The sequence below is a fragment of the Rana temporaria genome, chromosome 3, assembly GCF_905171775.1.
Source record: "Rana temporaria chromosome 3, aRanTem1.1, whole genome shotgun sequence".
Classification (NCBI taxonomy): domain Eukaryota; kingdom Metazoa; phylum Chordata; class Amphibia; order Anura; family Ranidae; genus Rana; species Rana temporaria.
Window position 1 is genome coordinate 100,029,591 of NC_053491.1, and position 24,775 is coordinate 100,054,365.

At 42.0% G+C, this 24,775-nt stretch overlaps 1 protein-coding gene across 1 annotated transcript in view; it reads left to right on the plus strand.

Annotated features, from left to right (window-relative positions):
- LOC120931538 overlaps positions 1-24,065 on the plus strand; it is a 38,665-nt gene extending 14,600 nt beyond the window's left edge. The window contains exons 3-6 of the mRNA XM_040343091.1: positions 8,631-8,763; positions 18,155-18,349; positions 20,125-20,295; positions 23,100-24,065. Of these exons, the coding sequence (XP_040199025.1) occupies positions 8,631-8,763; positions 18,155-18,349; positions 20,125-20,295; positions 23,100-23,812 (1,212 nt within the window). The 3' untranslated portion in view covers positions 23,813-24,065. The remainder of the gene's footprint in view (positions 1-8,630; positions 8,764-18,154; positions 18,350-20,124; positions 20,296-23,099) is intronic.
- The last annotated feature ends 710 nt before the right edge of the window (positions 24,066-24,775 follow it).

Below are 24,775 nucleotides of genomic sequence, written 5' to 3' on the forward strand. Positions count from 1 at the left end.
CCCAGGCACACCTTACACCCTATGTGCGCACGCCTATGTGCTGAAGACAAGCAGACTAAGAACATGGATTACTGGAACCATGTTCTGTGGTCTGATGAGACCAAGATAAACGTATTTGTTTCAGATGGTGTCAAGCACGTGTGCTGGTGTAGTGTCACATTCCGCTCCCTATCACAGAATGCTCCGGAAGTGATGTTTTGTCGCCACCATATTGCTACACCCCACACTCCTGCACAGTAATGATTGAGTGAGAAGGGGGCAAGCGGACATCTTGCTACACCCTCCGGAGTTTTAGATTTCACAGTTATTTTCAACACAAAACGGAGCTTATAAGCTTAAATACAGTATTTGGAAATAAGACGGACTATTTAAATGTTACATTGCTGACCTTACATGGTTGCTAATGTGACAGAACACCTCTGATTTTCACATTTAACATGTAAACAGTCCGTCGGATTTCAAAATACTGTATTTAAGCAAATAAGCTCAGTTTTGTGTTGGAAATAACTGTGAAATCTAAAACTCTGATGGGTGTAACAAGATGTCCGCTTGCCCCCTGCACACTCAATCATTACTGTGCAGGAGTGTGGGGTGTAGCAAGATGGCGGCATTTCCGGAGCAATCTGTGATGGGGAGCAGAACGTGACAAGACACCAGCAAACAGGTGAGGAGTACAAAGACAAATATGTCTTGCCTACAGTAAAGCACAGTGGTGGGAGTGTCATTGTCTGGGGCTGCATGAGTACTGCCAGCACTGGGGAGCTACAGTTCATTGAGGGAACCATAATTGCCACATGTACTGTGACATACTGAAGCAGAGCATGATCTCCTCCCCTCGGAGACTGGGCCGCAGGGCAGTATTCCAACATAATAATGACCCCAAACACACCTCCAAGACAACCACTGCCTTGCTAAAGAAGCTAAGAGTAATGGTGATGGACTGGCCAAGCATGTCTCCAGACCTAAACACTATTGAACATCTGTGGGGCATCTTCAAACCGAAGGTGGAGGAACGCAAGGTCTCTAACATCCACCAGTTCCGTGATGTCATGATGGAGGAGTGGAAGAGTACTCCAATGGCAACCTTCGAAGCTCTGGTTAACTCTATGCCCAAGAGGGTTAAGGCAGTGCTGAAATATAATGGTGGCCAGAAAAAATATTGACATGTTGGGCCCAATTTGGACATTTTTACTTAGCGGTGTATTCACTTTTGTTGCTAGTGGTTTAATGGCTGTGTTTTGAGGGGACAGCAAATTTACACTGTTATACAAGCTGTACATTCACTACTTTACATTGTAGCAAAGTGTATTTCTTCAGTGTTGTCACATGAAAAGATATAATAAAATATTTACAAAAATGTGAGGGGTGTACTCACTTTTGTGAGATACTGTAAATCCTTAATCCTTTTTTCCCCCAGAGGAACCCCTAAAAACATTTTCAGGTCTTGGGAAACCCTACTAAAACCAATTTTTCAGTGGTAATGGGGAAAATACCTGAAGGCCTCGTACACACGGGCAAGAATCTCTTGCCGCCCGAGTGTACACACAGACCTTTCAAAAGAACTGCGGTTCTCTTGAAAGGCAAGAATGCAGTGACGTCATCGCGTACGACGAGCATGTGCTTGTCACATTCGATGCCTTCGCCGCCATCTTGCTTCACCCTACCTATGCCGTGGAAGCTACCGCGCATGCGTCCTAGTCATTTTGAGCATGTGCGGGTTTCCGCGGCAACTGGAAAGTATACACACTCTCGGGTTTCTCGTCGAGAAAACAGGCCGACAAGAATCTCGACGAGAAAATAGAGCGCAGGTTCTCGTTGAGATTCTGACCAGATTTCCCGAAGAGAAACCTGAAAGCCTCGTACACACGTTCTTGCCGAGAAAACCGGTCGTGTGTACGAGGCCTTGGTGGACAGTCGGAAGAATGCAACCCTTGACTGATTTACCAATTTAACATCGATTGTTTATTGCAGACGTGCTTGAGTATTTCCTAGGTCCCATTGGGAACCTAGGAAGCAGTAAAGGCTTGACCAAGGCGCTAACCATTCCCCCACTGTATATAAAAGAAATTGGACAGAGTTTTTTCTTTAATTGCACATTGTTAACTACTTAAATTCCATAGAAACATGTCATTACACTTCTTTGAAGTGCTAATTCAGAGCGTGCTGATGATTGGCTTCCCAGAGAAAAACTGTGGGTGAATCCATCACATGAGCAGCGTTCTCGTGGTTGTAAGGCAGCAACACTTTTGGCAGTTTTTGAAATTCTAAGCTGTGGATTTATTACTGTAGATAGGTAATTTTATTAACATTGAATTAAATATGACTAGTTCAGCAATTGATATATAATTTTTTTTTTTTTTTTCAAAATCAGGTTTGCTTAGGTATATTTTCCAGATGTGATAATAATCAAGTAAGCAAATATTGGAAATGAGTCAGTTAGTCTTGATGTGATATATAATCTATTTGAGATAAGGAAACTTGAACAAAGGCCAGGTTGGCTGATGATGTATCCTGAGACTATTCAAAGCTGTAGAAAGTAGATGGGAGGAAAGGGTGAGAGAAGAAAGGGAGAATACAAAACTGTCATAGGTTGAAGAAAGTGTAATGGACAGGATCTTCTATTTTATATTAATAATATTTTATATTCATGTTTTATGTTGGGTTAATATAAACTGTAGCCGGTATGTATATTGGTTGAGTGTTCAAAATGTTTAAAGCTCAAATCTGGGCTCATCTATAACATCTAGAACAACCCTGCGTCTCATATTGTATTTTTCTTTCTAGCTTGATAATCTTTAAAAAAAAGAAACTGGTAAAAGCCAAAACTGATCATATCCATTGTAGAAAGAAAGCCAGAATGCTATTTTCCCTCCATTCTGCTCTTTATTAGGGCCCATTTATACAGTGCCTTGCAAAAATATTCACCCCCCTTGGCATTTTTCATGTTTTGTTGCCTCACAACCTCAGTCACTATGGGATTACTTTTCTTTATTCTGCAAAGAACCTGCTTGGTCCTGCTGTTCTCTATCTCCACCTTCTGTTCATGTCTCCAATTCACCTAGGGCTTTTGCAGCTGTGGTGGCAACTCTGCCCATGCTCAGTTTCTAGTGAATTTCTATGCTGAGCATTTCCTCCCTATCACATCTGGGCAGCCCATGTGACTACAGAGTCACACATGTGGGCGTATACACAGTGGTAAATGACAGCCCACTCCCTCCCTCTTCCTTCATGCCCACTAACCAGCTTAACACAATAGGGGGGCATATTACATGTAGAATAATGGAGGCTTCACCTCCCTCCTATTCTAATGCCGCGTACACACGGTCGTTTTTTGTGATAAAAAAAACAACATTTTGTAATTTAAAATGACAGTGTGTGGGGAAAACGTCGTTTTATGTCTTCTGAAAAACGACAAAAAAAAAATTTGAACATGCTTCAATTTTTTATGTCGTTTTTTGTGTCATAAAAAATGACTGTGTGTGGGCTAAAATGACGTTTAAAACGTCATTTTTAAACCCGCGCATGCTCAGAAGCAAGTTATGACGCGAGCTTGAATGGAACAGAGTGCCGTACATGCTGAACGTAACCACGCTTTGCTAGAGCATTTTGAAAAAACGATGGTGTGTAGGCAACGTCGTTTTATAAAATGACGTTTTTACAAGACAAAAAAACTACCGTGTGTACGCGGCATAAGACACAGGCTGGAGGGGATGTGACTGACAGAAATCTGCCCACACCATGTTATTGCCAAACAATTTTAAAGATTGGATTTTAAGAATATATTTGTATGAAAATTGAAAACAGTTTATTGAAATGTTTTATTTATTTTTACTCTATATTCCAAAGGCTGTTTTTTTTTTTTTTTTTTTTTTACATGTGACGATCAGCAGAGGACTAGAAGCTCTTCTTGCTTATGTTTCCCTGCAGACAGGCTGGGAAATATCTGGGTCATGTGACAGCTGTATTTCGAGTAGGAAAAGAATACTTATTTTTTTTTATTAAAATAATTGCAGTACCATTATCCACATTCAGAAATAGTAGGGACAGTGTAAATTAAACAGTGTGTGCTTTTCATGTGTTTTTCCTCAATTTTTTTCAATTGCCTTCAAGCAAACCAATGAAATCATGCACATGTGACAGAAAGTGCACTGATAAAAGTTGATTTTCAATGCGTTATCATTGACTATAAAGTAACACATGTTACTGCACTAAAGCTGACCATAAAAATGCATGATGTCTTTATTAAATAGTGGCCCACCCAACGATGGTAAAACACAGAATTCTACATTAAAAAAATATCTATACGTACCTTTTACTTGCCTTTTGCCAGTAATTCCTATCAGAGATTGACGTTACAGTCCACGGCAAGAGACTGGGAACATTGAGGATCACAAATTTGTAAGGAAAATGCTTCTGGACTGTGCTTATTCATTTGAGATTTGGGATCTTCAGCAAATGGACTCTGCGCACTTCATGAACTTTATTGTTATTTATGTGTTGATTTAGTTTATTTATTTGGTTTACCAGCAGCTCTATCACATTTTATTACTTGATTCAGTTTTTTGTGGGAACACATAGGCAGTTTCCGAAACTTTCGGAAACTGGTGAGGCGCATTATGCGCCGGGGGGCAAGCTTTTGTCATACGTCAATCACTTAGTCTCGAATAGGAACGCCCAGTCCCGCGGGATGCACTACCCGGAAGCCGGGGGAAGAAATACCTATACTAGGGTATGTAAACCGAAAAAAAAAAAAAAAAACAGCATACTGTACATGTCGGCAGTATGCTGGATTGAATGGTATATACTTGTTTTAGGGTGAACCCCTGCTTTAATTATAAATTGGCTGGTGCTATCACCTATGTGTTCCCAAAAAAAACTGAATCAAGTAATAAAATGTGATAGAGCTGCTGGTAAACCAAATAAATAAACTAAATCAACACATAAATAACAATAAAGTTCATGAAGTGCGCAGAGTCCATTTGTGACATACTGTATATGTGAAAAATCTTCCTATAAAGGTGCAAAAAATAAATTTTCGAATCCAACATGTTTCACTGAGACTACACACCACTCTATAAAGTGTTCCCATCATTAGTGCAATGCACGCTTTCCTCCTTGTTAGACCCTGCAAGGGGTGAAAACACACCTTGCACACAGTGCAATTCTCCTTTAAGAATGGCTCCACAATGGTCATCAGTGATTCCTGGTATTCCCTTTGAGAGTCAGACACGCTATGCACAAAGTACAGTATCCTTCCAATATGAAAAGCAGGAACAAAGATTGTCTCTGGACAGCTTCACACTGAACAAATTGTAGCCTTTATTGAAAAAAAGACAGCACTACAAGTCACAGCAAAGTGAAGTAAAATAAAACCCAACCTCTGACGCGTTTCGCACTAACACTAGTGCTTAGTCACTTCTCATCATCATCATCATCCCTAGACACATCACAGAGGTAACATAATTACACCGATCCCAAATCTAACCAGCGGCCCCTGAGGGGGTAGCGCTACATACATTATGTGGAAGGCACACTATATCACTAAAGCCACTCTGTAATGTGTGGTCCCTAAACCTAGTCTAATGCTGGGTACACACTATACAAATAAGTCTGACATCCTTCAATTTTTCAATTGAAGGAAACAGGCAGAAAATTGTTAGCTGAATAGCAGTTGCATTCAGTCAGATACAGCCGCTGTTTGGGTATTCAGAAAGGTGCTAACTGCGGCTGTCAGAGTGCAACAGTCGCAGCAAGAGATTCCTTCATCCACACTACTAGGGAAAGGGGAATCTATTTCATTATTTTCTTTTAGATAGCAGGCTTACAAAATGATCTCTGTGTGTACATCTGACTTTAGCTGGATATACAGCACTTATCTCGTATCACTTCCCCCTTCCAGAACTCACACAGTCATTAGGAGTGTCTCTGAGGCCCCGTACACACGTCCGAGGAACTCGACGTGCCAAACACATCGAGTTCCTCGGCGAGTTCAGTGTGGAAGCCGCCGAGGAGCTCGGCGGGCCGACTTTCCTTATTGAACAACGAGGAAATAGAGAACATGTTCTCTTTTCGGCCCGACGAGTTCCTCGACGGGTTCCTCGCTGAAAAGTGTACACACGACCGAGTTTCTCGGCAGAATCCAGCTCCGACCGAGTTTCTGGCTGAATTCTGCCGAGAAACTCGGTCGTGTGTACGGGGCCTGAGAACATATATACTATATGCTTGTAAAATATAAGTATTCCTGTCTTTGGTCAAAATTGTAGTTGGATCATTCATGCACATCTGTCCTCCATATACAGTAAGGCAGGAGTCAGCAACCTTTTTCCACTTAAGGGCCGGATTCAATGTATTTGAAAAAAAATTCTGATCACTTTTATTGCTGTCAGAAGGAATGTAAACATCCCTTCTGACAGTAATAGGCAGTGACAGGTACTCTTTATGGAGGGATCTGGGGTCTGTTTTGAACAGTGACGTTTTTTAAAAATTTGGCGCCTTTAAGTCTTTTGTAAAGCGGAAGTGATGTTATGACATTGCTTCCGGGTTATTAGATCCGAGGCCCTATCAAAACTGTTTTCGGCATCTCTGGCCAGCTGGCAGACGTAGCGGCTGGTCGCTCAGGCCTCCCGATGTCACAGATGATGCTTGGGATACCAGCCGAGCGGCTTTTCGTACATACTACGGGAGTAAATTTAGAGGCATTCAGTGGAAAGATGGAGATAGTGGATAGTTGGAAACAGAATGAGATATTTTTAAGAATATGTTACCCCAAACTTTTCAAATTTCTAATATGTGTCTGTTGTACCATGCACTTATGTTAAAACGTATCCTGTCCTCTTTGTATTGCTTCATTTGTGTGAAATACCTGGAGATGCAAAAAGGTCCCCCTGCTTTTTCATTTTATACTGACCATGCATGGCATGAAAGGACATCAGTGTAGTCAGTTTGCTTCTTTGCATTCTTTTTGGAAGCACAGCCTGTCTGTCCCCCAATGATCAGACCTGCTGACACGCTCCTCTCCCCTGTACAGTTATTGACTGGGAAGATCAGTGTGCTGCCGTTTCTCCTCCCCTAGCTCTCTAAGCCCCTTATGCAGCTGAGAACAGAGATTATGTGATCACTTTTAAAAAGAGAAAAAAGGTATTTATATTGTGTGTGTATACTGTATATATTTTGAGATTGGGGGATCAGCCTCCAATGGTAGATGCGTGTTTTCAGTGAGACGCCAATCCGGACTGAGCTTTTTTAAGGGCCTGGTAGCCCACTTTTATTTAAAAGTAAAAAAATACAAATAGCAGCCCGCGCAGGGGGGTTTCACCATTCCTGTATCTTGGAAAAACATCAACAACTCAGCCTCCCGGCTTTCACATTTGCCATCCGGCTGTTCAGGCCTTTAGCTTAGGCCCCAAGTTCTGCTCCTCAGAACTACCAGCTTCTTAGACATAAGCACATGTCTAGCTTACGTCCTGCTGCAGCTAAGCACACACCTAGCTTATCTCTTGCTGCTCCAACAGTAATGACCTCTGCCTCCTGCAGAGATGCATCCACTCTGTGACTTCTCTCACAGAGATTTGGGAGTCACCTGACTCCTTAGCACAGACCTCCTGTCTGTGGGGTGGGGCCCTGAATGCTGCTCAGATCAGCCTTTAAAAACCCAAAACATAGCTGACCAATTAACATGTGTTTCTTTACAGAATCTGGCGTAAAACAGCCATTTCTCACCCAGCACAAGGTCCTATCCTCACAATATCTCTATATATATATATATATATATATATATATATATATATATATATACAGTATATACACACACACACACACACACACAAATGCTTTGTCTTTCATTTCTAATTTAAAGTGAATGGGCTGTTTTACAGGGTTTCACATAAACGTTAAAGTGGTTCAAAAGATACAAGATTTTTTTACCTTAACGCAATTCATGCATTAAAGCGGAGTTCCACCCAAAAGTGGAACTTCCGCTTAATCCACTCCTCGCGCCCTTACATGCCACATTTGGCATGTCATTTTTTGGGGGGGGGAGTGGGGGCTTGAGGAGGAATGGGACTTCCTGTTCCACTTCCTCCTTCCGCCGAGGGGCTGCTAAGGGGATACGTCATATCGCCTTTTGGCAGCCCCTCCCTGTAGGCGATCCCCTGTCCAATCGGATTGTGCAGCCCCGCTCGCGCATGCGCAGTGGGTGCCCGGCCGTGAAGCCGAAAGCTGTCACGGCCGGGTGCCCACACTTAGAATGAAGACGCCGGCCGGAAAGGGGGGGAGAGGAGCGGAGCCCCGGCCGGCGCGTCGCTGGAACGTGGAGCAGGTAAGTGTATGTTTATTAAAAGCCAGCAGCTACACTTTTTGTAGCTGCTGACTTTTAATAAACATTGAAAATGACTGGAACACCCCTTTAAGGTTTAAAAAAATTCTGCAAGCATTACATATTTTAACAACTATGACCTGTCACAAAGTGCTAAAACAGTATGCAAACCCAGTGCAATCCAATCAGCTTATCCTGTTCTACTGATAAAAGAAATGGCTTATCTATCGTGTGTGTTCCTGCACTTTGTATGTATCATGACCTGTGTGAATCCTGAGTAAATAAAGTAAGTTTAATCAAATGTATTTATTTACAGGTTATCAGAGTTCACTCCCTGTACAACCAGAGAAGAGTAACAGCCGAAACCAGAACTGGGAAATTGTTTTCCTTGCCTGTTAAGCTGAAAAGACTGAAATTTCTGGTGCCATCAGTTAAAGGGCCCATTGGAAGTAAGAAGCTGAATTTTATTAAATATATATCTTTTACCACCAAGTGAATATCATTTTGCTGATTGGGGAGGACATCTTTTTTTTCCAAATGTGTGCCAAGAAGTACCAAAACACTAGAAATACTTTCTAAATCACTCTATTCAGCAAAGCAAACTTCTTATGGCGCGTACACATGATCGGACATTCCGACAACAAAACCGTGGATTTTTTTCCAACGGAATGTTGCCTCAAACTTGTCTTGCATACACACGGTCACACAAATGTTGTTGGAAATTCTGATCACCAAGAACGCGGTCAAGAACAACACTACGGCGAGCTGAGAAAAATGAAGTTTAATGATTCTGAGCATGCTTCGAATTGATTCTGAGCATGCGTAGGATTTTCCGACAAGAACTTTTGATGTCAGAAAAATTGAGAACCAGCTTTCAAACATTTGTTGTCGGAAATTCGGTCGGAAAATCTGACCAAAAGCTCACATCGAACATTTGTTGTCGGAAATTCCAATCGTGTGTACGCGGCATAAGACGTTTCCTAAAATATTGATACCTTTTAGCAGAAGACAAATTATAATTAACATAAAGACAAAATGGAAAGCAAGCATAACCATAATTTAACCATGATGTTCCTCTAGTTCTAATTTTACCAGTAAATAAAATGAAAGAATAGACATGACAAAGGGTATTCTCAGATGAACAAAAATGTGTGTTCAAGCTAGATAGCTATCTAATGTCTTAAAGCGGTTGTATGCCTGCAAAAAAAAAAACTTTAAGGCAAAAGGCATAATGAGCTAGTATGCACTGCATACTAGCTCATTGTGAAATATTTACCTTAGAACAAAGTGTCGGCATTGCATCCTGGTAACCGCTGAGAGAACTGACATTTTCCCCTCAGCGTTTCTTCCGGGTTCGCGGCTCAGGCGCTGTCAGGACCTTCATTTGCCGTAGACGTCAGCAGCTGCATGCAAGGTGAATATCTCCTAAACCATACAGGTTTAGGAGACATTAATTCTACCTGCAGGTAAGCCTTATTATAGGCTTACCTGTTGGTAAAAAAAAAGGGGTATACAACTGCTTTAAAGAGGAAGAAAACTCTGATATATATAGATATATATATATATATATATATATATATATATATATATATAGATATATATATATATATATATATATATATATATATATTTTCCTTTCCTGCAAAGTAAAGGCATAATGGGCTAGTATGCATTGCATACTAGCCCATTATGTGACACTTACCTGCAAACGAAGCCCGCGTCGCCCCCGCTGCAGGCCGCATCCATCTTCACCCGTCTTCCTTCCGGGGCCGTGGACTCTGGCTGTGTGAGTAGCCAGAGCCACATTACATCACTCCCGTGCACGCCTGCGGGAGTCCCCCATTCTGGCAAGGTCTGGCAGCATCAGCGGCTGCAAGCAAGGTAAATATCCTTCCTTCCGGAGCTTGTGTGACTGGCTGGAGCGGCATGACATCACTCCCGTGCATGCGTGGGGGAGCCTTCAGTGAGGGCACACACTTATGAAGAAACAGCACAGCCGGACGTTCCTTCAGAGCGCATACGCCAATGACATCATCGGCGCAATATACAGTAAATATCTCCTAAATGGCGCACGTTTAGGAGATATTTACAGTACCTATAGGTAAGCCTTATTCTAGGCTTACCTATAGGTACAAATAATTCAGGTTAAGCTTACAACTTCTTTAAGCAGCAACTTCGCTCAGATGCCAGCTCCCCCTTTTTATTCACTCCATTCCATTCACCACACCGCCACTGCTCTGTTCAGCTGCTAGGAGTTAAAGTGAAATCACAGCTTAATAAAAGCTATTCTTAAAAATGTCCCCCCCCCCTCTCATGCTACCCATTTACCCTATGCAAAAAAATCAGTATACTTACCTTTTTTAGCCCACTCTGTTCTGTGTCAGGGAGTGCTGCTAACGGATGGCCTATGAGAGTCTATTGGTGACATCACTGCTCCTGGAAATCCCAGCCATTGTTGAGCGCTTTTCCCTGCAGCTGGCTGCTCATTGACACAGGGGATCATGTGATCGCACTGGAGCAGGCTGAAAAAAGGTAAGTATACAGATTTTGTTTCTACATAGGGTAGACAGAACAGGCAGCAAAAGGGGGAAGGAATATTTATAAGAATAGTTATGGTTAGGCAGATATTCCGCTTCTAAGCAGAACTAAAGTTTGCGGCACTTACCTCCCCTCCAGCAGATGTGACATCCATGACCACCCATGCCATGCTGCCATTTTCATCTAGTCTTTTTCTGGATCTTTACCCATCTTGATTAATCTCATATACAGCTCAGTGTACAGTACAAAAGAAATCTGCTGTTATGGATGTTATGTTTCTTTAAATGCAACTCTATGGTGCATCTCTGTTGTACTTCATCCTTTGTGGCGTTTCCTGTTCCTGCTGGGTTCTTATTCAGTGAACATGGCTTCTGTTCAGTAATGGCTTGTGCTGTCTCTTTAATTACATCACATCAAACATGGTGTCAAAAGGTTTCTGGATCCATGCTATTTCTACATATTTGATGCTGAGAGCCTGCTAGCCTTGATGTGAGTGTTCTTAGAGCTGACTGTGTCTCCTAGAAATTGCAGCCCTGTCCTGGAAGCTGAAGCATTTGCAGCAAGGAAAACAGCATCATGGCAGCTAACAGCATTCCACTGCAAAGAGGGTGAGTGGAGATGTCAGCAGTAACTGGGACAATTTCAGGGCTGAGTTTGAGGACTACTCCCTAGCCACAGGGTTAAATGAAAAGCCTGCAGCAGTGCAGTGAATGCCTCCATGTTTACAAGCCTAATCTGAACCTCATAGAGGAGCAAAAGTGTGACATCAAAACCATTCTGGATGCATCAGAAGCTTTCTTCAGGCCCTTTAAAAATGTCATATATGAAAGATATATCTTTGGCTGCTGTAAGCAAGAAGACTGTGAATCAATAGACAGGTTTTCCACATGGCTAAGAGAAAAAGCTGCAAGCTGTGAGTATAGTACTCTGAGAGATGAACTTATTTGTGATAAAATAGTTTTGGGTATTACCAGTGAAAGCACACGCCGCCACCTATTGAGGAAACACGATTTAGACCTAAAAACAGCAATTGAAATATGTCGTACTACAGAACTTGCTGACAAACATATGAAAGCTATGGAGCAGGATAAACTGATTGACAATATCAATGCAGCCTCTAAACAACAGCAAAGCTTCAAAAACTACATGCATAAGTTTCAGCAGCACACGGCTCACCTACACAATTAACCTGGGAGGAAGCCTGCATCATGCAAGTCTTGCAGCAATGTGCATGTATGAGAGAAAGAAAAGTGTCCTGCCTATGGAAAATTCTGTACTGCATGTGGTAAACCGAATCACTTTGCAAGAGTGTGTCTCTCCAGTTAAATGGAAGCTGCACATAATTGAGTAAATGTCAGATCCGGAGGACTCACACCTGCTTAGCACTGATATGGTTTACTCCTCAGAATGCATTGGTGCTGTAAACACAAAGGTCAAAAAATGTTTTGTAAACCTCAGATTAAACAAAATAATCCAACCTCGAGTATAAAGGACACAATTAAACTGCCACCCAGAGCACCCCTTTAGCCTAGTAGCACTAAAGTTGTATTTAGGGAAACTAATGGAATCATTGGGGCTATTCCAAGCAGAATGCAGCATATGTGATTGTATACACAAACTGAACTTTGAGATTGCTGACAGTGATCAGAAACCGATATTATCGGGTTCAACATGTGAGCTTCTTGGACTGATGCAGTTCACAATTCCTGCTGAGCTACATAATGTTGATAATCAGCCTGCAAAATCTCTGACTAGGCCACTGACAAAACAGAAAATTCTTCATGCCTACGGTGATGTGTTTGAGGGCCAGGTAGTCTTTGTTCCAGGAGAGGTTTGTTTTGAACTTGATCCTACCATTCAACCTGTACAATGTGCCCTACGCAATGTGCCTATCACCATTAAGCCACAGGTTAAAGCTCAACTAGATATATATGAATATAACAATAAGAGGATCTTCTGCGCTAGCCAAGTGAACGAAGAAAAAATAAATAAAGATAAAAAGGTTTGATGTGCAAATGTGTTGAAAATGCTGCTCAAATCAATAAGTGTACAAATCACTGTGGATGTGGTAAATAATAAAGGAAGGATGAGCGCTATCTCAGGCACATCTAATGTGAATAAGTGTGCGGGTCACTTATAATATGTTCGCTGTGAAACGCAAAGTGAGTAAGTATTAGTGAAATGGTGATAAACCATCAACAGCCATATAATAAAAGAGCAAACACAGCTGCTGACTATGTGTCCTGTGTCAATAAGAACAAATTATAAAGTGGCAGCTGCTGAAACCAAATAAATGCATAAGGTATTATCATAGGTATAGCTTTAAATCAATAGTATAGTCCATAAGGTAGATGCATAAAGTCCATATATAAAAGATTCAAGCGTGGATCTTCTTAATAAACAAGCTCACAGAGCGCCTACCTGAAAGATGAAAAAATGCAGCTTGGATGGCTGAAAGACAGCTTCTCCGGCGAATGGTGGCTTCTGTTTGAGGATTTCCAGGCTCTATCTGCAATCTTCAACAAAATGGAGGTTCCAAATCTAGTGCAGTGTTGTGTAACAACCCAGGATAGAAAAGGAGCCCATAGTGAAGTACGTCAGTAAAAAAACGATTTTAATAAAACAAATGCACTTACATGCATAAGTAAAAACCAGGCGGTGAAAAAAGCATCCAAACGAACGGAGGGGGACGGACTAACGTCACTTCCGGTCGCGTATGATGTTTCTGACGCGTTATTATAAGTGACCCCGCACACTTATTCACATTAGATGTGCCTGAGATAGCGCTCATCCTTAGATATATATGAAGCTGAACGTCATCTAACTTCAGTCTCAGAGCCTACAGATTGGATCAGCAACATGGTTGTTTTTAGAAAGCCTGAGAAGATCAGAATATGCATCGATCCCAAGTTTCTGAATATGGCCCTGAAACGGTCACACTACTTAATGCCAACACTCGATATTTTTCACAAACTACCTAAAGCACGTGTCTTCACACTTGTTGATGCTAGAGATGCCTTTTTACAGTGCAAACTGGGTGAAAAGATTAGCTACATGACCACATTCTGGACTCCTTGGGGCAGAAAGAGATGGCTCAAACTACCATTTGGAGTCTCTGTAGCACCTGAGGTATACCAGCGAAAGCGGAATCAACTATTAGGTGGCCTAAACGGAATTGAGCCAATAGCTGATGACATTCTTATAGTTAGCTGTGGTAATACATATAAGGAGGCTGAGCATGACTATGATGAAAAGTTAATAGCGCTACTGAATCGTTATAGGCAGGTGATGCTGAGGCTTAGGCTGCATTCACACCTGAGCGTTTTGTCGCCTGAAGCGCGACGCTCAAAGACGCTAGAGGGGAAAAATAACATTATTCTCTATGGATATGGTTCACATCTCCAACGCAAAACGCTGAACGCCGAAAAGAACGCCAAACGCCTGAATTTCAAGCAAGTCCCGGACCCTATTTTGACGCGCGAATCGGGCGGCTTGGGCGTTTTACATTGATGCCAATGACCTGTACAAAACCGAGGGGGAAAAACGCTGCATTTTGTTGCGGCAAATAGTGGGTAAAAACGCCGCAATTTGTCCCGGCAAATCGTGGTAAAAACGCCACAAATCACCTACGCCTAGGTGTGAATGCAGCCTAAGTGTAAAGAAATTGCAGTTCAAGGTGGACATATCCTGTCTTCAGAAGGCTTAAAAGCTGACCCGTATAAGATTAAAGCCATTGTGGACATGCCACAGCCTACTTATGCCAAAGCGGTACAGAGGTTTATTGGCTTTGTTACATACCTAGCAAAATTCCTGCCACACTTATCTGAGGTGCGTGAGCCATTAAGGCGACTTCTGGACAAAGATGCAGGTTGGCACTGGCTTTTCAAACATGACCTGGCAGTAGAGGATATAAAACACTTGGTCACCTCTGCCCCAGTGTTGAAATATGATGATGTTGCAAAGCCTGTTACGATACAAAGTGTCTCCAGTAAAAATGGTCTAGGTTTTTGCCTTTTGCAGGAAGGTCAGCCAGTTGCATATGCGTCCAGAGCTCTTTCATCAGCTGAGCAAAATTATGCTCAAATTGAGAAGGAATGTTTAAGCATAGTATTTGCTTTCCATCATTATCTTTATGGACGGGATTCAATTACAGCTGAAACTTATCACAAACCTCTGATAGCCATATTCAAGAAGCCCCTTTTGTGTGCTCTCAAGCGTTTGCAGAGCATGATGCTTACATTGCAGCATTACAACCTCAATGTTGTCTACAAGCCAGGATGTGAAATTTATATCAGCGATACCCTGAGCAGAGCTATGTCAGATAATGTGGCACGTGGAGGTGACCATGAGCATTGTACAATTTGTCTGCTGCAACAGGAACAAAATGTCTTTGCCGATATCAATTAAGCGGACTATCTTAATGTCACAGATCAGCGACTACATCAACTCATACAGCACACCAACAGTGATGCATGTTTACAAGCTTTAAAGTCTATTGTTTTGAGTGGGTGGTCAGATGAAAAAGAGGCAGTACCTGGAATTGTAAGGGAATACTGGTCCTTTAGAGATGAGATCAGCATACAAAATGTCATCTTGTACAAAGGTCCAAGGGTCATTGTGCCGAATTCACTGAGAGCAGAGATGTTATTACGCATACACTCCAGCCATATTGGAGGTGAAGCATGCTACAGACAAGCTTGTGATACTCTTTACTGGCCCAACATGCATGGTGAAATCAAAGACTTTGTCAGTTATTGTCCCAACTGTAATGAATATGCCCATTTACAACAAAAAGAAACCATAATGTTACATGAGATACCTACATGTCGCAGATTATCAGTATGGACTTATTCAACTCTGCGGCAAGGAAAGCCTGCTATTAGTCGAACATTATTCAGGGAAATAGACCTTCCCAACTTATCCACTGAAGCTACAATAAAGAGGTGCAAGGGTCAGTTTGCACGTCATGGTCAACCAGATACAGTAATCTCTGACAATGGCCCTCAGTTTGCAAGTCTAAATTTCACAAAATTTGCCACTGAATGGGAGTTTGAGCATGTTACTTCCTCACCACATCATCCACAGGCTAATGGCAAAACTGAATCGGCTGTAAAGATGGTTAAAAATGTATGCAAGAAAGCACAAAGTGATGGTAAAGACCCATGGAAGGCCATTTTACATTGCTGAATAGTAATCCGGCACAAATACTGATGTCAAGGAGCTTAAAACCCTCCTTACCAGTAGCAAATAGGCTGCTTGAACCCTCTGTCATACAAGGTGTTACAGAAAAGTTAAGGATTAAGAGACAAGTGTCAAAGGCACGATATGACACATTGGCCAGAGATTTGTCAAAATTGAATATTGGGGAACGAATCCATATAAAACCATTACCTGGATATAAAACAGGCAGTTGGAGAATGGGTACTTGTCTGGTAAAGGTTGCACCACGCTCCTATCTTGTGGACATTGACAGAACTCTCTATCGCCGCAATCAAGTGGATTTGAGAGTGACAGAGCAGCCAGAATCTTAGTATCCTGTTGATAGATCAGACTCACCCAGTATCACAAGGACATACTCACCCATCCATTGACAGTGATGCTCATACCAACGGCAATGACAGTTCAAGATGAGAGGAGCCCAGTAACTTCAGAGAGGGCTAAAGGAATCCTTGCACAAGGGTCAGTCTTCACCCATAGTGGTAGATGTTCAAAACCACCTATGAGACTTAACCTATAGATTGTGTTATTGCTGTGTCTCTTTTGAATTTCACAATGTTCATTTATTAACACTAAAATAGGGAGATGTTATGGATGTTATGTTTCTTTAAATGCAACTCTATGGTGCATCTCTGTTGTACTTGTTCCTGTGTGGTGTTTCCTGTTCCTGCTGGGTTCTTATTCAAGTGAACATCTTCAAGTGAACAAGCTTCTTTTCAGTAATGGCTTGTGCCATTATCTCTTTACTTACATCACATCAAACAGCTGCTTGCAGGCAGGTAAAAAGCATTTATTGGAAAAAAAACATCCCAAGTCTCCTTTGTTATAACAAGCCTTCCTACCTGGACCTTTTTACTAAAGTTACAACCTAGAACCTGATGAGACCCGATGAAGGGGGCTTCTCACCTTTCTCTCACAATTAAATGTTAATTGGCTAAGCTGCCAATCAACCGGACCAAGTGCTATCACAAGGGGGCCATGAAAAAGTCCATAGCCCTGTGAAGCAATAGAGCTATGACAGGCCCAGAGTGCTAATTACCCCCTTTCCTATTCTCAATACATCTGAACTGGGAATTACAGGAACTTGAAATGGCTTTAATCCCAAAAACAAAAATGCAGATGACCAATTCTAATGCTGCATACAGACGATCGGACATTCCGACAACAAAATTGTAGATTTTTTTTCCGACGAATGTTGGCTCAAACTTGTCTTGCATACACATGGTCTAACAAATGTTGTCGGAAATTCCGAACGCCAAGAACGCGGTCACGTACAACACGGACGACGGCACTCTTAAAGGGAAGTTCAATACCAGTCGTGTTAATAGACATTTGGTGAGAGACGATTCGCGCTTTTCAGCCTTGTGCTTTTCAGTCTGTTAAAGCGTGACGAATCTCGATTACGAATGCTAGTTTTACCAGACTAAGCGCTTCTGTCTCGTACTTAATTCAGAACATGAGTGGAATTTTGTGCATCGGCATTGTCCACACACGATCGGAATTTACGAGAATGAATTTTGTTGTCAGAAAATTTGAGAACCAGCTCTCAAATTTTTGTTGTCGGAAATTCCGACAGAAAATGTCTGATGGAGCCTACACACGGTCGGAATTTCCGACAACAAGCTCCCATCGAACATTTGTTGTCGGAAATTCCGAGCGTGTGTACACGGCATTAGACTTTTTTTAGCCTTTTCTCCTTTCATTTTGCCTGTGGATCCAGCCAGTAGTACACTTCCTGACTGAGCTTGTCTAAACTGTGGATACAGGAGCGGCATCATTGTCGGCAGTATTGTCAAACTGGGGAGAGTAGTGTTAGGCTGGCCATACATTTTACAATTTTCTTGTGCAATTTTCCTTTAGATTTACCAAAACCATATAATATGGGGTCAAACTTAAACACTTTCAATTTGTATGCAATCGGGTAGGCCCTTGCACTACATAGCTGAAGGTAAATCTAAAGGAAATTGAATAAGGAGTTTTGAAATAGCTGCCTGAATATTGCTCTTAGCACAGATTTCTAGTTATGGGGGAAGCATTGAACATTACATTTTTTCCCCCTGTGTTTCCCTTTACCCCTTCCTACAGCTTTGAAGCATCAAAATCCCATGAATCTGGAAGATATATTAGCCAAATATACTCTACCTGTTACTATTCGCACATCCAAGGTTTTATCATATAAGCAAAAGGGGGATATGAAGTCTCAAGATGAAATGCTATCGGAACTGATGCTGCAAGATACTTATGAGGAAATGTTCTTATTTGGACATCCTATTGACAAAGGTAAGTGGAATCAACAATTATTCATATATTAAATTGAAAAGAAGAAGCAAAATGAATCTGCTTTTAACATACCAAAGACCCATGAGACCCAAAAAAGGCTTTTATGTTTCTGCCCTTGATACATTCCAAGTCTGAAATGGCCTCAGTATTTATACAAAGGAAAAAATATATATTTGTTTTACATCCAATACATTTGTTTACATAAGCAGTCCATATATGAGACTTCTAACAATGCAAGCCGCCCAATCCTAATAAAAATTGTAGGGATTGAATTTTATAAATAATTTAAATGGCCTTAAGAGCCGGTTCACACAGGGGCGGCACGACTTCGGGGGCGACTCGGCAAGGCGTCCTGAAGACGACTTCAGAGGCGACTTGCAAAATGACTTCTGTATAGAAGTCAATGCAAGTCGCCCCCAAAGTCGTACAAAAACCTTTTTCTAAGTCGGAGCGACTTGCGTCGCTCCTATTAGAACGCTTCTTTTGAATAGAATTGTCAGGCGGCCAAATCGCCCGACGAGTCGCCCCAGTGTGAACCGGCTATTAGGGGATTGAAAGAAGTTCCTGACAACAAATAAATCTTCTTGCCATATTATCAATATGTTAATATGCTTCCATGATTGCTTTAACCAACTTTTTTTTCTTTTTTCTTTTTTGATCACTACTTGTTGTGAGCACTAATTGGACTGTATTTTTGGATACATTTTCAATCACGCTGAGTGGACTGAGTTTGTTTTACATAGTTTTTTATTACCACAATTATTTACAACCGATTTATGTGAATTTGCGTTTATCACTATTGTAGATATTTTTCACAGGTACTCTTGTCTATACTACAGTCCAAGACACTTGGCAGTTGTCACGCATAGCTACTACATCCTTATGTAGCTTGGCTATTTGTATGAGGGTTTATTTAATTGATGGAATTTGACCTTGGCAGGTCTATCTATAGTGTTTACTTATCTCTCACCAAAGACCTAAGTCCCGTGTCTTTAAGCTGCTTGGTTCTTCTGTTATCAGCATAATTTCTGACAAGCTCTCTGACAACCAAGATAAAAAAGTTTGAAATTTGTGTTGGGGTTGATGTTTAGAGACAGATAAGCAGACCAAACGGTCTATTCACAGCACAGCTCTGCACATTTCTTCCATCCTCTGCCTATGTGGAGAGGGGTGTGTGCCTTTCCACCAATCAGCTGTCACACAGTGTATGCCAAGAATCCACACCCATTTATGGAACAGGAAAATAAAATTCTGAAACAATGTGCACTTTCTAAACAGTCTAGAAAGTTGAAGACAGCACATATGAGGACAGCACATATGAAGACAGCACATATGAAGACAGCACATATCCATGTAAAACGTATGTAGGGAAATTTGTTTCATCTCTGTGTATCATCTGAGGCTGTTCACTTCACTGGGTTTACATTCACTTTAAGGAAAACATTGATGTGATGAGGTGATTGGAAAGTGTGGGGAAGCAGCAGACTGAGGAGGAAATCCTTCTACTCAGTTTGCTCTCTTCTCTTATCAGCACGTTCCTTGTTAGCACATTTACATGAAACACACCTTATTGATGCCCAGTCCTGCCCCTCTCTATACTGCAGTGCTGAATGCTGCTATGTAGGAGAGCGTAAGAGCATGATATCAAATTAAATCTATATTAAAAATATTGAATATTGTTGGAGTAGAATAGACAAGATGATTCATGCTGTGTAATTGCTACTATATATTGAAATGACAGCATAATAATTCTTCATATCAATTTTCTTATAAAGGTAAGTTTTTTGTAGAGGAGCCTATAGTCATTCCAATGTACATGAAAGAGCTGAGACTGGCAGTGGCAATGGGATATAAGGATGGAAATACAGATAAATGGAACTCGTTATGTGGTTTGTTAACCCAGCAAGTCAATAATCAAGGCAACACTGCAAATGCCACTTTTGAGGGTAAGTTGTTGGTTATACAATTACAGGCAGAAATGGAGACTGTACTTAATCATCATGTACCATCTCTTAAAGTCCAGGTTTCCTGTCACTTTAACTACCTCAATACCTGGCACTTTCACCCCCTTTCTGCCCAGACCATTTTTCAGCTTTCAGCGCTCTCACACTTTGAATGACAATTGTGCGGTCATGCAATACTGCACCCAAATGACGCTTTTAATCATTTTCTTTACACAAATAGAGCTTTCTTTTGGTGGTATATAATTACTTTTTTACAAAAAAAAGGAAAAAAGACCATAAATTTTGAAAAATAAAAAGTTTCTTAGTTTCTGTCAGTGAATTTTGTAAATAAGTAATTTTTCTCCTTCACTGATGTGCTCTGATGAAGCTGCACTGATAGGCTGCAATGATGGGCACTGATGAGTTGACACTTATGGACACTCATGAGGTGGCACTGATTGGGTGGCACTGATGAGGAGGCACTATTAGGCCCCACTGATAGGTGGCACTATTATGCCTTACTGATGAGCACCGATAGGCGGCACTGGTGGGCACTGATAGGCGGCATGGATAGGCAGCACTAATGGGCACTAAAAGGCAACATTGACTGGCACCAGTAATGGGCACTGATTTGTGGCACTGATGGGCGGGCACGCGAGAGCGGCCGTTCTGGTGCGCCATCATATGACATCCACCTAGAACAAGAGCCGCACCGTCCCTCTGATATTTGACGGTTGGTAGACGGCAAGTGGTTAAATAGTTAATTTGGGCCAAGCTTAGTCAAACAACCTATTTTCCTTACTAAGTGATTCAGCCACTGCATGTATTATAATTTATTCAGGGCATTAGCTACGTACAGTATTTGGCACTGTGTTCTGCAGCAGTATCGGTGACTTCCCATCTGCTGCCAGAACAAACTTGAGTTGACCTGAGCTGCCATTCAGGAGAAGCCTTGTATTTTTATCAATGAATACAAGGCGTCTTTTGGTTGGCTGAGGTGGAGATCATGATATCATCTACCTGCCTCTTCAGCTCAGCCAATTGGAAGAAGCCTTGTATTCACTGATAAAAGTATAAGCTTCTCCTGAAGGTCTGAGAAGCATTCAGGCCGCCTCAGTTTTGTTCCAGCAGCAGAAAGGAAGTCGCCCATGCTGCTTTGGAACACAGCGCCACATACTGTATGCAGCCCCTTCTATTACAGTATGATACAGCGGCCAAATCTCTTAGTAATGTACAATAAATCGTTTTTTGGGGGTCAGCTTGGCCCAAAAAAAACATTAAATAGGAAGTAAACCCTGATGGGTTTTACTTCCTCTTTGTTACCTGAAAAGTAAAAGCATAATGGTCTAGTATGCATCCGCTATTGGCTGAAGTCTATTGATGTCACTCCTGCGCATGCGCACGGGAGCCAACAGTCATGGCATGGATCATGCCCTTTCTTCAGTGCGCATGCGCCGATGATGGCGTATATGGTAAATATCTCCTAAACCGTAGAGGTTTAGGAGATATTTCCAGTACCTACAGGTAGGCCTCATTATAGTCTTATCTGTAGGAAAAAGTGGTTGTACAGGGTTTACAACCACTTTAAAGTGACAAGAAACCTGGACGTCAATACTAACAAATTTATATAGGCATAGGACACACCCCCCTGCCACACCCCCTTAAAGGAGAATTTACCAAAAAAAAGGTTAATTACCGTATTTATCGCGGTATAACGCGCTCCCGCATATACCGCGCACCCCTAAAGTGACCCCCAATCCTGTGGAAAAAAAGTAATTTTTGTACTTACAGTTTTGGTGTCTTGCGCGGCGTCCATCGGCGGCCTTGTCGGGTCCGGCGTCCTTCTGCGGCTTTGGGTGTCCTTCTGCGGCTTCGGTGTCCTTCTGCGGCGGGTCCGGTGTCCTCTTCGGCGGGTCCGGTGTCCTCTTTGGGGGGTCCGGTGTCTTCTTCGGCGGGTCCGGTGTCTTCTTCGGCGGGTCCGGCGTCCTTCTGCGGCGTCCTCGCGTCCTCCCCGCTCGTTTCCCGCGCCGAGTTTTGAATACTGTGCCAGCATATACCGAGCGCAGTACACTAGGGCAGGCTCGGCAACTGTCGCGCTCACGTCCTGTACGTCCAGGACGTGACCGCGGAAGAAGCCGAGACTGGCCGACTATACCCGAGTGTACTGCGCTCGGTATATGTCGGCGCAGTATTCAAAACTCGGCGCGGGAAAGCGGGTATCGGCGTATATCGCGCACCCACGATTTTGCCCTGATTTTCAGGGCAAAAAAGTGCGCGATATACGCCGATAAATACGGTACACAAGGACTTTTTTTTTACCACTACTATTCCGTTATATTGGATTTTACAATGTACAAACACGTAATAAGTAATTTGGAAATTGGATGAAAGGTTTAGCACTGGGAAACACTTTTTGAAAGATAAAAAGGGACATTGCTGCAAATCAGGGACAGTCCCTCAAATTAGGGACAGTTGGGAACTATGGGCAAGAGGATTGAGATTTCTTTCTGCAATAGTCGGATTGAGAATACGTGGTGGGGAGATCTCACTTCTGTAGTCCCAAAGATAATGAAGTGAAACAGTCATGATTCAGGTCACCACCATTCATTTAGAAATATTTGATTTTGGAGGAAGGACAATTAGTATAATGATCCACCCAAAAAGGACATTTACATTTCTTCTCTTCACATTTTAAATGGAATGTTATTGTTCTATAAAGTTAACTTGGTATGGCTGCTTAGAGCATAAAAAAGAAAGATGCATAAATGTTACTTTCATTCACTTGTCATTTTACTCTTTCCCTACAGAGATTGTTTTGCTCGATAAAAGGGATGTTAATCCACAAGAGCCCAGCTACAGCACAATTGAGCCAATATATATTGACCTCAATGAAATCAACAGCGACTACAAAGCACCTCTGGATAATAAAAGAAGCAGCAATGTGTATCAGTTTAGTCTTGTGTCAGAACTGAAGCAAGTGCAACAGACCCAAAACAAAGTGATGCCAAAATCCCCATCAGTAAACACCCCCAATACCATTGATGACATCCCAAACGACCTTTACAATCTGACCCTAAATACAGTGAAACCAGAATCCCCAACAGCACAACCCTTTAAACCCATTCTTGATGTCCCAAAAAATCTTTACAATTTTACACCAAATACTGTGAGACCAGAATCCCCAACAGTACAACCCCTGAAACCCATTCATGGCCCAAAAGATCTTTACAATCTCACCCCTAAGACGGTGAAACCAGAATCTCCAACCGTACAATCCTTCAGATCCATTCATGATGTCCCAAAAGACCTTCGCACACTCACTGTTAAACAAGTGTGTGAATGTCTGATATTTCTCAATATGAACCAATACATACAAGCTTTTGAAGCATCTCAAGTGGATGGCCATCTAGTGTATGACCTTAACCAAGAGATGATGAAGAGCTGCTTGGGCATGAACGGACTTAACTGTGTAAAATTCTTGAAGTTCCGGGATGGATGGAGACCTAATCTGGATGGATAGCAGTAGTGGAGCAAGCCGCCGTCACAGAGCACAGGTGTTCGTGACCAACAGTCAGTTTCTATGATGACTCAAGAAGGACTGTTTGTCATTTAAACATTGTATTTTTCTGCTCTGTTTTATGAAAAGTTTTATTTAACAAACTTGGATTTGTCATTTTGCTCAGTACACTGTTTTCAGCCTTCTGCTTGGGAGGGACTCATCAGGCATAAGGAATTTCTGCTGATTGATTCCCCCTTTGGAAACGTGTGTACTTGCCTTGTATCCTCCAAATTAATTCATCATAAAATATATTTAAGTCCCAATAAGGAATTTATCTTATTTGGTCTGTTAAATATACAATTGAACGGGTTTTCGTTATATCTGTTATAACAGATACAAATACCTGTTGATCCTGCCAGAAATCCATTACTGTATTGTTTCTTGGGCACTCTGCAATGTTATATAATGTGTGGTTATCTTCCTTCCCAGGTAACTCAGTAAACTGCAAAACACCTCACCCTGTTATGGAGTTGAGGAGATGGAAAGGTGTTCTGTAGTCCTAAAACACGTCCTTTCCTAAGGTGACAATCATAGGTGTGTGCGCCACAAAGCTCAGACACATATGCCATTGTCTGCAGCCTCAGCTGCACGGGCCAGTGAATGAATGGAACGTGCTCTGTGCAAAGCGGCGTCCTGTTCATTCACAAATTGCAGCTTAGTATACAGTTTACTATGCTTCAGTTATGAATGAATACAGTGTGTTCATTTAGAAAAGGAAGGGGCTGGTTAATGACATTAATGTGCCCCTCCCTCTGATCTCCATTCTGAAATATCCCAGCAGCCGGGGGGAGAGGAGAGGGGGGAAGCCAACAGCACTGTGCAGGGCCGCTGATAGAAATCATGGGGCCCCGTACGGCCTACATGATGGGGCCCCCTTCAGCCCCACCCCTGGCCCCGTCCCTATACAGAGAGGCTACGTTTAAC